Source organism: Pelodiscus sinensis, chromosome 27 (genome assembly GCF_052426305.1).
Source record: "Pelodiscus sinensis isolate ZL-2025 chromosome 27, ASM5242630v1, whole genome shotgun sequence".
NCBI classification, from domain to species: Eukaryota; Metazoa; Chordata; order Testudines; family Trionychidae; genus Pelodiscus; species Pelodiscus sinensis.
In genome coordinates this window covers 12,989,261-13,002,817 of record NC_143078.1, presented here as the reverse complement: position 1 = coordinate 13,002,817, position 13,557 = coordinate 12,989,261, and the positions used below count along the sequence as shown (strand labels likewise).

Below are 13,557 nucleotides of genomic sequence, written 5' to 3'. Positions count from 1 at the left end.
GCTGCAGAGGCTAGGGGCCACCATCCCTGCCCAATCTAATAGCCATCGATAGGTCTGTCCTCAGGGAATTCATCTAGTTTTTTTGAACTCTGGTGAGTCTTGGTCTTCACCACATCCTCTGGCCAAGAGTTCCACAGGTTAACTGTATATTGCGCCTTTGGTTTATTTTAACCCAGCTGCCAATTACGTGTAGGAAGCCCCTAGTTCTTTTTTATGAGTAAAAGCACCAATCATGATTTATAGATCTGTTATACCCCCTTTGGGCATCTCTTGTCAAAGCTGAAAAGCCCCAATCTTCTTAATCTCTCCTCCTATGGACACTAGTCCATACCCTGATCCTGTGCGTTTCCCTTTCCTGTCCCACCCCCCACCTCAATATATCCCTTCAGAGAGGAGGTGATCACATCTGCACACATTACTCAAGATATGGCCGTACCATAGATTTATGGAGACGCTATACACTATATAAGAAACTGTCCCTTTGGGAATTGACTCAATATTCTCTTCGCATTTTTGACTGCTGCTGCACATTGAGGGGATGCTTCTGGAGTTGCTGTGGACAGTTCTCCATGATCATTCTTGAGCAGAAACAGCTAATTTAGACCACACCGTGGTTGAGGTAGAGGGAGGATTATGTTTTCCGATGCGTATTACTTTGGAAGGAGGGTAAAACAGAAGGAATAGATGATCTGCTGTGTGCCACCCCTTTTGACATCAACCCCAACACCGCCCACGTGCTAGGCTCTAGTGTAGACGGGGCTACTAACCCTAACCCACTACTTGCCACCGGTGCTAGCAACACACCTGATCTGATAGACAGAGGAGGAAACTAAGAGCCAGAATTGTCAATTTCTAAAACCCCAGGGGAAGAAGAGACTCGGCCTACTCGTTTTTAAAGCTGATTTTTATTTCATGGTCTCCAGCTCTCTTCTGACAATTAAAAAGTTTGCTAAGTGTGTGCACAGGCAGCTTCAGGACCAGTCAGGAAGCCTTCCAGCTCACCGAGCTGGGCTCCCTGCTCAGATTGCAAAGCCGCCAAGACAGACGCCTGTATCAATAAAAAAGCTGAAAATCCCCACCCATGGATCCCAGACTGCTCCCCGGCTGAGACTGCTATGGACACCTCGCTGCACTGCCATCAAGACGAGAGCAACCCGCCCCACTGCACGCACTGCCTGCTGCCGGGGCCAACAGCACTGCCCAACCCACTCCACCACCGAGCAGCAAGCCGCACGTGCGGTGGTGCGCTCTGCAGGACTGCCACGAAACCCGGCGCTCAGCCTGCTGGAAGGACTGAGGGTGCCAGCAGGCCCCAGGCTGGTGAGGAACCCGTGGAGTGGGGAGAGGTGCTGTTTCGGAAGGGAAGTGGAAAGGTGGTGTGCGAAGTGGCAGCTGTCAGTCCCATCAGCCCTAGGATGGACGAAGGAGCGGCTTGACGGCAGTAACAACATCCCCCCTCCCGGGGGGGGGAGGGGAGGAGGATTTCACCGCCGGCACCGTGCTCCCCAAGCCAGAGCAGAGCGGTTTCGGGTCACTAGGAGTCCTGCCAGGCACAACTAAACAGATTAAAAGAGTCACTTGTCTTTCCCCATCCCCACTCCCAGACATAGGGTCACAAGCCAGGGAGCCAGTCCGATGCCGCCGAGCCAGGCCCATGCCGCCGAGCCAGGCCCATGCCAGCGAGCCCAGACCAGCCACATTTCTAGTCCGAGTCACTGGAATCCCACAGGAAGTAGTCATGGCAGTAGTCGGGATAGTCGACTTCCCCCCGCAGCAGAGCGAAGGTGAGAGCCCACTGGAACAAGCACGACTCGTCGTCCTCCTCGGAGCTCTCAGAGGGAGAAGGGTTGAATGCCTGCCAGGGGACGACACATTCGAGGACTCTGCCGGGGAAGATGAGAACCGACGCCCCTTGCACGGCGCAGCTGCAACGGTGGGAGGGCCTGTTCACCAGCCCGGACGAAGGGAGCCCCGAATGGCACTAACAGGGAGAACTACTCGTAAGGAGCAAGATCTGAGCACTCCTATCAACGCCCCCTCCCCTGGAAAGAGGCTGCAGATTCCTCAGGGACACGCAGCAAGTTGCTTAGAGCGGAGGACTGGCCTCCACCGAGTCACAGCAGGATCTGTGACATCATCCCTGATCTAGGGCCCGATCCAGCCGAGTACTGAGGCACATGCTTCAGTCTGAGAAGGTGGGAGTCCCACTGATGGAGGCAGAAGCAGTCAGGTGCTGGAAGATGGCTACGTGCCTCGGTATCTTGCTGAATCAGGGCCCCAGAACAGACCCTGGGGTTCTTGGTAGCGCTGATTGTTGGGTGTTTTTAAAAGCAAACTAGAATGCACGGCCAGGCCGGTGGGATTCTGTCCGTCTCCCGCATGCTGACTAGTGCCAAAGCTACTGATGGGGTATTCAACTGGAGAGATTCCAGCTGCTTTGCTTACCACCGGGCTTCTCCTGCGTGGAGCTCTCTGTCGAGGGGGCTGCCTGCCGGCTGGCCGCTCATGGAGATAAATGCACTCAGATTTAAAGGGACAGCGGCCACGGCCACTTGCAAAGAACTTGCATCTGATTTTCCTGAGAGGGCGAGAGGAACTGGACTCAACTCTGATGGAAGTGCAGGGGGTTACTTCTTCCTGCAGTGACATGCCAGCAAGGCACCCCCTCACCCTTCTAGCAAAAGCCCTCTCAGTAGGGAAGTGCTTTGCAGAGTGCAGGGCAAGCTCCCACCCAGCAAGCAGAGGAGCCAGCCACCTACCCAGTCCGCGCCTTGAAGGTTTCGATCAGCTTCTCCTTTTCGTCCGCATCAGAGACCCAGAATTTGTGGGGGATGAAGTAGCTGGATGTGACCCGGCACTCAGGGCAGGCCCTGTGGGCAGAGACACCATGCGTGGGGGTCACTTTCAGCCAACAGGCAGGAAGGAGAGGGTCAGGCCCCAGTAGATAACGCTGCCACTTCCTTCTACACCCCCGGCACTGGTCTGTGCATTGCCCTGCGTGCCTTCCGAACAGACACTGCAACGGGGAGGGGCCGAGATAAAGGGACTTCCACCAGCCGCAGCTCTAAGGAAGGGTCGTCACTAGGGTCTCTTGCCGCATGACCTGCCCTGAAAGATCCTCTCCCCATCTGTGCAGCTGCCAAGCCCCACTTGCAAGGGAAACAGGTCACCTGGTGCTGCAGGCTTGGTCCTATCTGCCCACCTAGCATAGTCGGGGACAAGACTCCAACTCCCCAACCCTACATCCTGGCAGGAGCCCAGGCTGCTCCCCTTGTGCTACCCCGGACCTGAATATTGGGGCGGGGCTGCTGGAGCCTATTTAACACTGTCGAGGTGGCTCTGCAGTTCCTTCTCCCTGGCCGGGGGCTAGGCAGCAGGGCCCAAGCTACCAGCCCTGGCTCCTGACCGTACGCACTTGATCACCGTGTTCTGGAACTCCCGGGTCTTCCGCCACTTGCGGATGCAGCCAATGCAGTAGGCATGGCAGCAGTTGGGCAGGATGCCAAACATGCGCTCCTCGGGCAAGGACTTTTCATAGACCTTGTCCATGCAGATGCCGCACACCACGTCCTCGCTTCTCAGCTCCGCCCCCGAAGCAGCAGCTGCTCCCAGCCCGCCAGAAGCCTGCACAGAGCAATACAGCTGGCTAGCACTCAGACACACCCCTGCCCCCGTTCCTTCCATAGAGCTCTGCTGCCTCATCTTCCCATGCCGGGCTCCTCCGTAAAACCCTGTGCTCGATGCTGGCTGAGCATCCCCCTGCTTTGGAGGGGGCAACGGAAGAACCAGCCACCGGCAGCCCTTGGGGAAAGAGGACCCCTCCTGCCGGGCAGCAAAGAGGCCCATTGACAGGTGAGTGGGAAGATCACGCTGGCTTCCCCAGGAAGAATTGCTCTCAGCCTTAGAGGTGTCCAGGGGGAGGACTCAGCAGAAGGTGGTCCTAGGGCACTAGCCTATTAGATCTCTCTATTAGACCAATGCTCTGCCCCAGCCTAGGGATGTTAACTACTCGACTAGTAAATGAATCGTTAGTTGATAGGCCCTCTGAAATGGAGGGGCCTCTTGTACATGGCAAAGGAGGAATGCGGAACTCAGCGTGCAGCCCCAGGCCGCCAGGAAGTCCTGCTGACTCTGGGCTGCACGCTGGAGTGCCAGCTCTGAAAAGTGCAAGAGTCCCCAGGGGGTTCCTGTGCGTTTCAAAGCAAGCAGGGCCCGCATGGACTCCCCAGCTGATCCCGGGCTCTGTGCGGGATTTCCCACATGGCGGCGTTTCGAAGGGGCAGCGCCACACAGCTGAGCCTGGGATCAGATGTGGGGCACTGCCGCTTTGAAGTACTCCCTCCCCGCCCCCCTTTGCTGCCTCTGATACAGGCAGCGGGGGAAGGGGGGGAAGGAAATCAACTAGTGACTCGCATTTGCTTGTCAGATAGTTGACTAGTCCTTAACATCCTTACCCCAGATCCCTGGGAGACCTTGGGGCAAGGCACTTAGCCTCTGTCTCAGTTCTCTAGGCGCACAGTGGGAACACAGGGGCCCATAGGATAAATGCATTAAGGATGGAGGGGGCTCACCCAGCCCCCATGGCGCTGGGGGTCAGGTAAGCTCAGACACTGTAAAAACATCCCATTCAGGATACGGGCCCACCCACCTCCAGGGCTTGAGGTGCTGGGGCAATCGCCTTGTTAGATGCTTCCTTGGGTTCCAGGGACGTTCTTTGCAATCCCAGATCCTGTGGTCGGGAACCTGACCAGCAACACAACAGTTTGGGTGAGATGCATTCCCTGGGCACCCATGCGCCTCCTCCCCCCAAATATACAGGGCAGAGGACCTTCAAAAGCATCACAGCCGTGGGGCTGGGCCCCAATCTGTATATCACCTCTCCTGGGGGACCCACCAAGAGCTGCCTGAGCAAGTACGCAAGGGGCATTGACCAGAAACACCCGCAGCCCATGCCAGGACCAGGTCTGTACATCATGCCCACCTGGCTAGTTCTACCCACACTCCTGTCAGAGGTAACATACCAGCAGCACTTACCCGATCCAGGCTGGGCCTGCCTGGGGACAAGCTCTCTGCTCAAAGCCCTGTTCGGGGGATTCGTGAGGACAGGAACAGTCCCTTTATCTTCCTCTTCCTCCTCAAACTCTGTGCTCAGCTGCCTGAAATTCAGTTGCAGCTGCCTCATGCTGGGGACAGAAGGCTCCGAGCCACGCCTGGCACCTCCCCGGCTCCCAGCTGCTGCTTCTGGCCGGACAGATGGCTCCGAACCCCGGCGGCTCAGGGACAAGGCTGGCTGTGAGCCGCACCTGCTCCAAGCAGGGGCCGGAGATTCTTGGATGTGCTGGTAGCTGGAAGAGTCAAAGGTTCCAGGCTGCATAGAAAGGCCCAGGGGTGAGCTCCATTCCTATTGGTTAGGTCGCTGGATTGCTCATCTTCTCAACTGTAGCCATTATAGGGAGATTCAGAGCAGCCTATAGAATTTACAAGCCTCTTCCATTCAAGTTTGTGGCAGTGAGGTCTCAAGGCCCTCCACTGCTTTGGAAGTTGCCAGCTGCCTCTCCTGCCACAGCCCTGGTGTAGACGCCGCACTTGCCAACAGAAGGAGTTTTGTCGTGGGTGTAGGCACATCACCTCCTTGAGCCACATTAGCTCTCATTTGGGGGGGTATTATCGGCATGACTCCTGCACCCCTGCCCAACATAGCCATGCTGGGATAGCTCTGAAGTGACTCAACCTAGGATTTCCAGTGGTCAAACAAGCTAGTGTCTCCGGCTCACTACACCAGCATGCCGCTCTTGGCCATGACCGTGTCCATGTCTATGCCAGCAGGTACGATCCCGTATTCCTCTGCCCATTCAGCTCCCTGGGGAAGCCTAAAGGGGTCTCAGGGGATTCCCCCCTCCACCTCCACCCTGCTGGGGAACTATGGTTTCCATTTTAGGCTAGGCTCTAGAGCAGTGGTCCCCAACGCGGTGCCCGCGGGCGTCATGGCACCCACCAGGGCATTTATGTGCCCCCCAAACGCCCAACGCCTGCGCGGCCCCGCCCCCGGACGCCCGGCAGCCCCTAAAGTTTGGGGACAACTGCTCTAGAGAGTCCTCCCCATTGCATTAAACATTGGTTCCCAAAGTGGGTCCCCGAGCATAGCAATCCACCATGGATTATGGGCAGGGCTGGAACCACAGAGGAGGCTATTTTGGCATCCTCACACAGCAGAAGAGGGGACACTGGCGGGGGCATTGACGTAGTCCCGGGGCATTTGGGAGCAAGCAGTGCAGGATACTTCAGGAGTCCTCTGGTGTCTTATTGAGAAAAAGAGAATTATGAACCACTGCCCTAGACCCTGAGTTAAAGGAGCAGGTTTCAGTCTAGGGGACTTTTAAGAGCCCATCAACTTGGTCTCTAACCTAGATCTGTGACATCACAGGCAATGGCCTTACCTGCAGCGGTCTCCGTAGCCACAGAACCCATTCTGGAAATACCTGCAGATCTGGGCGGACTTCCGGTCGTGGGCGAAACGGCAATTCTGACCCCATCTGCAGGCTCCACGGGCAAAGTTTCTACAGGGAGAACAGAAGCCAAATTGACCCGCTGGCCGCACCACCACACAAACATCTCACTGGACTCAGCTCCACTAGCCCGCCCTGCTCCTCCTCACACGTCCTCACTTCCCAGAGGAGCTCAGCACCTTCCCCCGCAAGATTCCCTGCTCTCAAACCTGATGTGGGTGCTCAACCCCCGTAGGCTTGAATGTGTCAGAGCCACTGGGCAGGGCAGAGCAGTCAGAGTCCAGAAAGTCACCGTCCACCCCACACCGACTAACCAGGGAGGCTGCAGAAACTAGAGTTTCCTACGTGGGTGTGTGTGAGAGAAACCGTGGCTCAGCAGGAACCATATTGTTCACAAGATTCACTCTGTAGCTAGCAAAACCTACCCCCACTACAAGGCCGGCCACGCCTCCTGCCTGCTGCTTCTGTCTGCCTAGACCTGAGGTGTTCCCTGAAGGAAGCAGTATGTTTGGGCCAGCTCTCGGAGAACGAGACGGCCTTTATTTCAGCTTTGTGAGACGCCCAGACACTCAAGTGATGGCATCAGACACCAGGTTTCTCCCGCCATGGGGGAGCTCCCCTGGGCTCCTGTGAACGCCCCAGCCTCAGGGCCTGCTGTGCAGTCCAGGGGCACCGAGGAGAAGCCCCCGGATCTGGGCCCGGCAGAGGTCAGGAAGCAGAAACCGCACCGCTGCCATGCAGAAGGCTGCGAGGTGAAGGCCAGCGGCTCAGCTCAGTGGTGCTGGAGACCCCGGGGTCGAACCCCTCGCACAGGCAGGGCACAAAGCCTGTCGCATAACTGGGAAGGAGCAGGAATGAAGCACCCCGGCTGGGCTGTGCAATTACAGGAAGGAGCAGCAGGCAGGGGCATTCCCCAGCCTCCACCCCCACCCGCAGAGGAAGGGCAGAGAGCCCCAGAGGAAAAGCAGGGGACAGGTGTGGCAGAGGGGCCACTGCACAGGGCCTAGCTACTAGCAGGTCTGATGCAGGGAGCAGGAGCATGGCCCCGCTGGGGAAGGCAGGAGGGAAGACCCACAGGAGTATTATCCTGAGGCCCAGGCTTGCTCCAACTAGAGCGCTGAGCATCAGGAGAGCTGCGCTGGGAATTCCTGAGCCACCCCCCTCCCCCAAGGGCTCAGCATGGAGCCTTGGGGCCAGCTCCTTGAGCCACCCCTCCCCCCCCAGGGCTCAGCATGGAGCCTTGGGGCCAGCTCCTTGAGCCACCCCTCCCCCCCCAGGGCTCAGCATGGAGCCTTGGGGCCAGCTCCTTGAGCCACCCCCCTCCCCCAAGGGCTCAGCATAGAGCCTTGGGGCCAGCTCCTTGAGCCACCCCCCTCCCCCAAGGGCTCAGCATAGAGCCTTGGGGCCAGCTCCTTGAGCCACCCCCCTCCCTCAAGGGCTCAGCATGGAGCCTTGGGGCCAGCTCCTTGAGCCACCCTCCTCCCCCAAGGGCTCAGCACGGAGCCTTGGGGCCAGCTCCTTGAGCCACCCCCCCCCCCCCAGGGCTCAGCATGGAGCCTTGGGGCCAGCTCCTTGAGCCACCCCCCCCCCCCCTCAAGGGCTCAGCATGGAGCCTTGGGGCCAGCTCCTTGAGCCACCCCTCCCCCCCAGCCCCTGGGGCCCCCCCCCCCCCCCTCAAGGGCTCAGCATGGAGCCTTGGGGCCAGCTCCTTGAGCCACCCTCCTCCCCCAAGGGCTCAGCACGGAGCCTTGGGGCCAGCTCCTTGAGCCACCCCCCCCCCCCCAGGGCTCAGCATGGAGCCTTGGGGCCAGCTCCTTGAGCCACCCCCCTCCCCCAAGGGCTCAGCACGGAGCCTTGGGGCCAGCTCCTTGAGCCACCCCCCTCCCCCCCAGGGCTCAGCACGGAGCGCCCCCAGCTGCAGGGCCAGGCAAGCCGCCGGCTCCGGAGGAGAACGTGGGGCCAGCAGCGGGGCCCTGCAACAGGCTCAGGACACGAGCCGGGCCCCGGCCCGAGGAGTCGCCCTGCCCAGGGAAGTCCCCCGGGGCAGGAAAGGCGGCAGCAGCTTCCGCAGGGGCTGCTAGTTCTAGCCTCGGCCACTCCAGGCTGCAAAGCGCCCGCCCCAGCCAGACCACGGGGGGGGGGGCTCTGCCACGGGCCCCTTCCACCCCCACGAGGGGTTGCCTGGGGGCACTGCCGGGCCCCCCCCCGGGGAGCAGCCGCTGCAGCAGTGTGCAACCCTGGCTCTTGTCTGGGGCAGCGCCGGGCCCCCCCCCCCCGCTGCCCCCCACCCCGAGCCGGCGCAGGAAGACGCCCAGCTGAGCTGCAGCCGCCCCTACCTGCACAGGACCCGGGCGCAGGGCCCCCTGCCGGGCGCGCCCCCTCCGGCAGCGACCACCGAGCCAGGCTCCATGCTCCCCCGACACAGACTCCAGGGGCCTCCCCCCCACGCCCCCCTCCCGAACTATTTATGGGAGGGGAGGGGTTTAAACCGGCCTGCCCCACGCCCCAGCCCACTGGGGAGAGAGGGTTGGACACACCCAGCGGCCGCTCAGTTTGGCGTCTCCACCCACTGCTCAGCCACCTGCAGTAGGTGCACAGGGGCTGGGGACCAAAAGGCCGGCTGACCCCTAGTGGGTCTGGCCCACGAAAGCTCATCGCCTAATAAACCATCTTGTTAGTCTTTAAAGTGCTACACAGTCCTGGTTTTTGTTCCCCTCCCTTGCTGTGCTTGGAGAGGCTGGTTTTATGTTCAGGCAGCCACACGAGCAGGGAAAACCTCCTCACCCCAAGCAGGGCAGCCCACTGACAGGGTCAGTGCGAAAGCAGGGGGGCCCTTCTTTCTTGCCCATCCCACCTCACTAATGCCCCTTTCCAAACAGAGGGTGGTCAAGCCAAAGGCTGCAGAGCGAATTGATACAGTATCTGAAACGGCGACAGAGACTAGGCGTCCATGGAGGTTTGGCCCCTGTGGCATCAGCCTTACTGGGAAACAAAAGGACTGAAACAATAATTGATCTCCCAGGAGCGCGTGTGGGAAATAGACATAAATCCAGCCAGGGGGGTAGGTAGGTCCCAGAACAGCAGCCACCCAAAACACTGGACAGAATGGACCAACGACAGAATCCTCTGGTGGGTGCCCATGTGTGTCCACATCCTGGGCTAGGAGTCAGGAGCTCTGCGTTCCATTTCTGCTCCATCACAGACACCTCACTGTGCCCAAGAGCAAATCAGCTCCTAACTTCCACGGAAATTCGTCCTGAATGCATTTGAAGAGCTGGGTCTTAACCTCTCAGTGCCCCCTTTCTTATCTATCAAGGGAGATGAGAACATTTCCTTTGTCTATTTCCACAGTAAGCTCTTTGGGGCAGGAACTCCTTGTATGTACAGCACCTAGCACCCTGAGGCCTCTCTACAATAATAAACCCCCGGGGCTTGGTGGAAGTGAAGTGTTACATGTTCTGAGTGTCTTGCAATGGTTTGTTGCAATTCTTTGCTGTCTAATATGGATAGGGCCTTGGTGTGGGCACCTGTTGGGTGTGGAGAGAGGCAGGCTGGATTTAAATAAAATGAGAGTTTCCCCAGTGAGGCTACGGCAGCATTAGAGAGTTTAGGCAGAGGCGCAGCAGGGGTGCAGCTGTAAGCTCTCTAAGGCTTTGGCTACACTTAGAAGTTGAAAGCGCACCTTTACACCACCTCCATGAGGAGTGTAGCTAAAAGTGCTGTGAGTCTGGCTCCCAGCGCTGTAGCCTAGTTCACACTGGTGCTTTACAGCGCTGCATCTTGCTGTGCTCAAGGGGGGTGGATTTCCACACCCCTGAGCTAAAAAGTTACAGCGCCGTGAAGTGTCAGTGCAGGCATAGCCTAAAGTAACCCCTCTAGACCAGGAAAGAGCTCTCCCATTGGCTTAACCACATCAGCCCCATGAGAGGGAGTAGCTAGGGTGACAGGAGAAATTCTCCTGCCCATGTAGCATTGTCCACACTGGCACTTTGGTTGGTGTCACTTGCATGGGGGAGGGAGTTCCAAATGTAGGCAGCCCTTGAGTTTCAGTTTCACTGAGGGGCCCTGGCAGACAACAGCACAAAGGGGCCGCATGGACCTGTCACTTCCTGCTTCACACCTGGCCTCCAACAAAGCAGAGGAAATGACAGAAAATGGGATAATGGCTTCAGGGAACAGAGAGTAAAGAATACACAGGTCTGTCCTTTACCCTGCTGTCTGTTAACAGCTGCCCTTGGGCCCCAGCTGCCCTCGCTATTGTTTAAGTCCCAATTTGACAAAGCCCTGGTCCTGCTTTTAGCAGGGGGCTGGACTCGATGACTCTGGTGGTCTCTTGCAGCCCTGGGATTCTAGGATTACAGCAAGGTGTTGCCTATCACTGTTTTACCTCCCTCAAACCTTTCAGATCAGAGTGGCTGTCTGGCCATGTGTATTTTCTAAGTGTAAAACCCTGCACCTTGAGGGGCAAGGGGGAGAGGGGGAGAGAGGCTACTGGCCTGTGAAGGTATGGCCCAGAGCAAAGCACTACACTACATCTTGCATCATCGTCAGTGCCCTTCGGTGCTTGCATCACATCGCATGCACTTCTGTGCGCATCATAACAAAGATGGGCACGTAGTATGTGCAACTCTGCAGCTGTGCCACTTTAATGCTGCCTGTTTGTCACTACTGATAATTAGTCAGGCCCCAGGCCTACCCACTCTGAGGCCCAGACCCCTAATGAAGTGTCAGGCCCTTAAATACCTTGTGGATTTGGGCCTTAGGTACTTGCTTCACCGCAGTACATAAGTAGTGCCAAAGGGCTTAAGGGATTTAGGTGTCTAAAATCCTCTGATTTGCTGGAACTAGTCCTGTGCTTACGCAGAAGCATGCCCCTAAGAGTTTGCAAAATCAGGGCCTTACTGATCATGGGCTGTTTGAATGTACTGTGCATGAGCGAAAAGCTGTGTTGGGTTTTGCCAAGGCACATTATTGCACAGCAGTCCAGAACAGAAAGCTGTGAAGAGCAGCTAGACTAGCACATACAAAGATGTTCGCTTTAATTCAGGTTTAATGGCCCCACACTCAAACCACTCACAGAGCCCTAGATCCTGAAAAGTATTTAGGCCCCTAATGCCCACTAAAAATCAATAGAAATACCTTTGAGGATCTGGACCCAAGTGCTAAAACGTTTGCAAGACAAGGCGGGTGAGGTCATGCCTTTTGTTGGCCCAACTTCTGCTAGGGAGCAAGACAAGTTTTGGCACTTACAGAGCTCTTCTTCAGGTCTGGCAAAGGTAGAAGGGGCCCGGCTAAGTACAAGGTGAAACAGACTTTAACAGGCACAGTTAACACCTTTCAGGGAGCTGTTCAAAGTGAAGTATCCTGTTAACACCTCTCCAGACATGGGGAAGAGAAGGAAAAAAGAGTCCAGAGGTGGGAAGGGGGGGCAGGGCTAGTTGGGGGGGTTAATGGATTGTTACAATAGGCTAGCGAGTGGGCCTCAGGAGTGACCCTCCATCTCAGGGACTTGCAAGACTGTCATAACCAAGATGGGGTCTCCTGGGACAGGGCAGTTCTGCTAACTGTACTGGCATACCTAGATTTGCAGGGGGTGCTGACTGAATGGTAGCAGCACTGTGATTGGCTGCAGAGGGAGCGCAGGGCTCTATAGCGAGTGCTGTGTGCAATCAGCATGCCCTGGCTTTGCCAGCATGTCACTTTAGTAACACCGGTAGGAAGAAACTATGTGAATGGAAACCAGCAGAGTCTGGGCATCCGTAATTTCATCTATGCCATCAAATGCCAGCAGTGCCCCACTGCTATATATATTGGACAAACTGGACAGTCTCTGCAGGAAACAATCAATGGACACAAATTGGATATGCGTAAAGGGACTATATGGAAGCCTGTTGGTGAGCATTTCAGCTTGCCTAACCACAGACTGACAGCCCTGCAAGCAGCTGTCTTGTCACAAACCAGCTCTACAAGCCAAATACACAGAGAAGCCCTAGAATCCCAAAGGAAGTGGGTCTGGCCCACGAAAGCTCATCATCTAATAAACCATCTTGTTAGTCTTTAAAGTGCTACATTGTCCTGCATTGTGTTTCAGCTACACCAGACTAACATGGCTACATTTCTATCACTAGAATCCCAGGTCATCACAAATTCAATTCACATGCTAATGGACTCAATGGTGATAGGGGCTGGTGGGGACTCTACCTACTTAATAACCACTGAAGGTGCTAACAGCTCTCTCTGAGTGGTGTCCTTCCTGTTTTAGAAATCTATCTATTGACTTTGATTTTTATTTGCTTAGATTGTACCCATTCTCCAGATACTTAATGATGCTCTCTCCCACCCCCCTCCCTTTTTCTTTCTCTTCCTCCTCCCCTTCATTTCATGTGTTCATATCCCCAACTCATAAGTCCGGTCATCTAAAGAAGTGGGCTGTGCCCACGAAAGCTCATGATCCCATCTACATGTTTCGTTAGTCTATAAAGTGCTACCAGACCATTTGTTGTTTTTAAAAGTCTAGGGAGCCTCACATAGAACCCTGCTGGGCTGCAGGATGCCCAGCGCTGCCATAGGCCATGAATCCAGCGTCTCTATTCGGTCCAGGATTTTTAGTGTCTAGCAAAGCTATAAATGTAACTCCCAGGCTCGTCTTTGGAGAGTGTTGCGCAGGTTTCTACAACTCAACGAGGCAGCATGAGTGAGGGAAATGAGCCTAGACGTGTGACACCCCTGCCACTGACTCTCCAGGGGCGACTTTGGACAAGTCACGTTGCCTTTTACCTCAGTTTCCCCACTTCCTACAATGGGGCTAAGAAGTTGCGCACTGCACTCTTGCTGCGAGGCGTTGCTAGCTGGCATTCATAGAGGGCTCTGCAAGTGCCACGTGCTACATGATGATTGTACCCTCCCAAAAATATAATGCAGCCTGGGGAGGGGTTGCAGTTGGGTTGGGGCTGAAACAAGACTGTTGCTGTCAACTTATGGATCCCGCTACCAAGATGCATAGGTGACTCATGGTAGCACGTGGGAGGTGCACTGCACCCTTGGTATATGG

At 56.5% G+C, this 13,557-nt stretch overlaps 1 protein-coding gene across 3 annotated transcripts; it reads right to left on the bottom strand.

The window, feature by feature from the left end:
• Positions 1-812: 812 nt before the first annotated feature.
• LOC102446810 (uncharacterized) lies at positions 813-9,001 on the bottom strand. 3 transcript variants are annotated; one of them, XM_075910061.2, is made up of 8 exons: positions 8,843-9,001; positions 6,438-6,557; positions 5,035-5,368; positions 4,649-4,743; positions 3,416-3,624; positions 2,760-2,870; positions 2,446-2,578; positions 813-1,855 (listed from the first exon to the last, which is right to left on the bottom strand). In XM_075910061.2, the coding sequence occupies exons 2-8, from the start codon at positions 6,531-6,533 to the stop codon at positions 1,703-1,705; spliced, it is 1,131 nt and encodes a 376-aa protein (XP_075766176.1). In that variant the 5' UTR covers positions 6,534-6,557; positions 8,843-9,001; the 3' UTR covers positions 813-1,702. The 3 variants fall into 3 exon arrangements, with proteins under 3 accessions (XP_075766176.1, XP_075766175.1, XP_075766177.1); XM_075910060.2 differs by having other exon boundaries at positions 5,035-5,345; positions 8,843-8,931; XM_075910062.2 differs by lacking the exon at positions 8,843-9,001 and adding an exon at positions 6,932-7,218.
• Between the last annotated feature and the right edge of the window lie 4,556 nt (positions 9,002-13,557).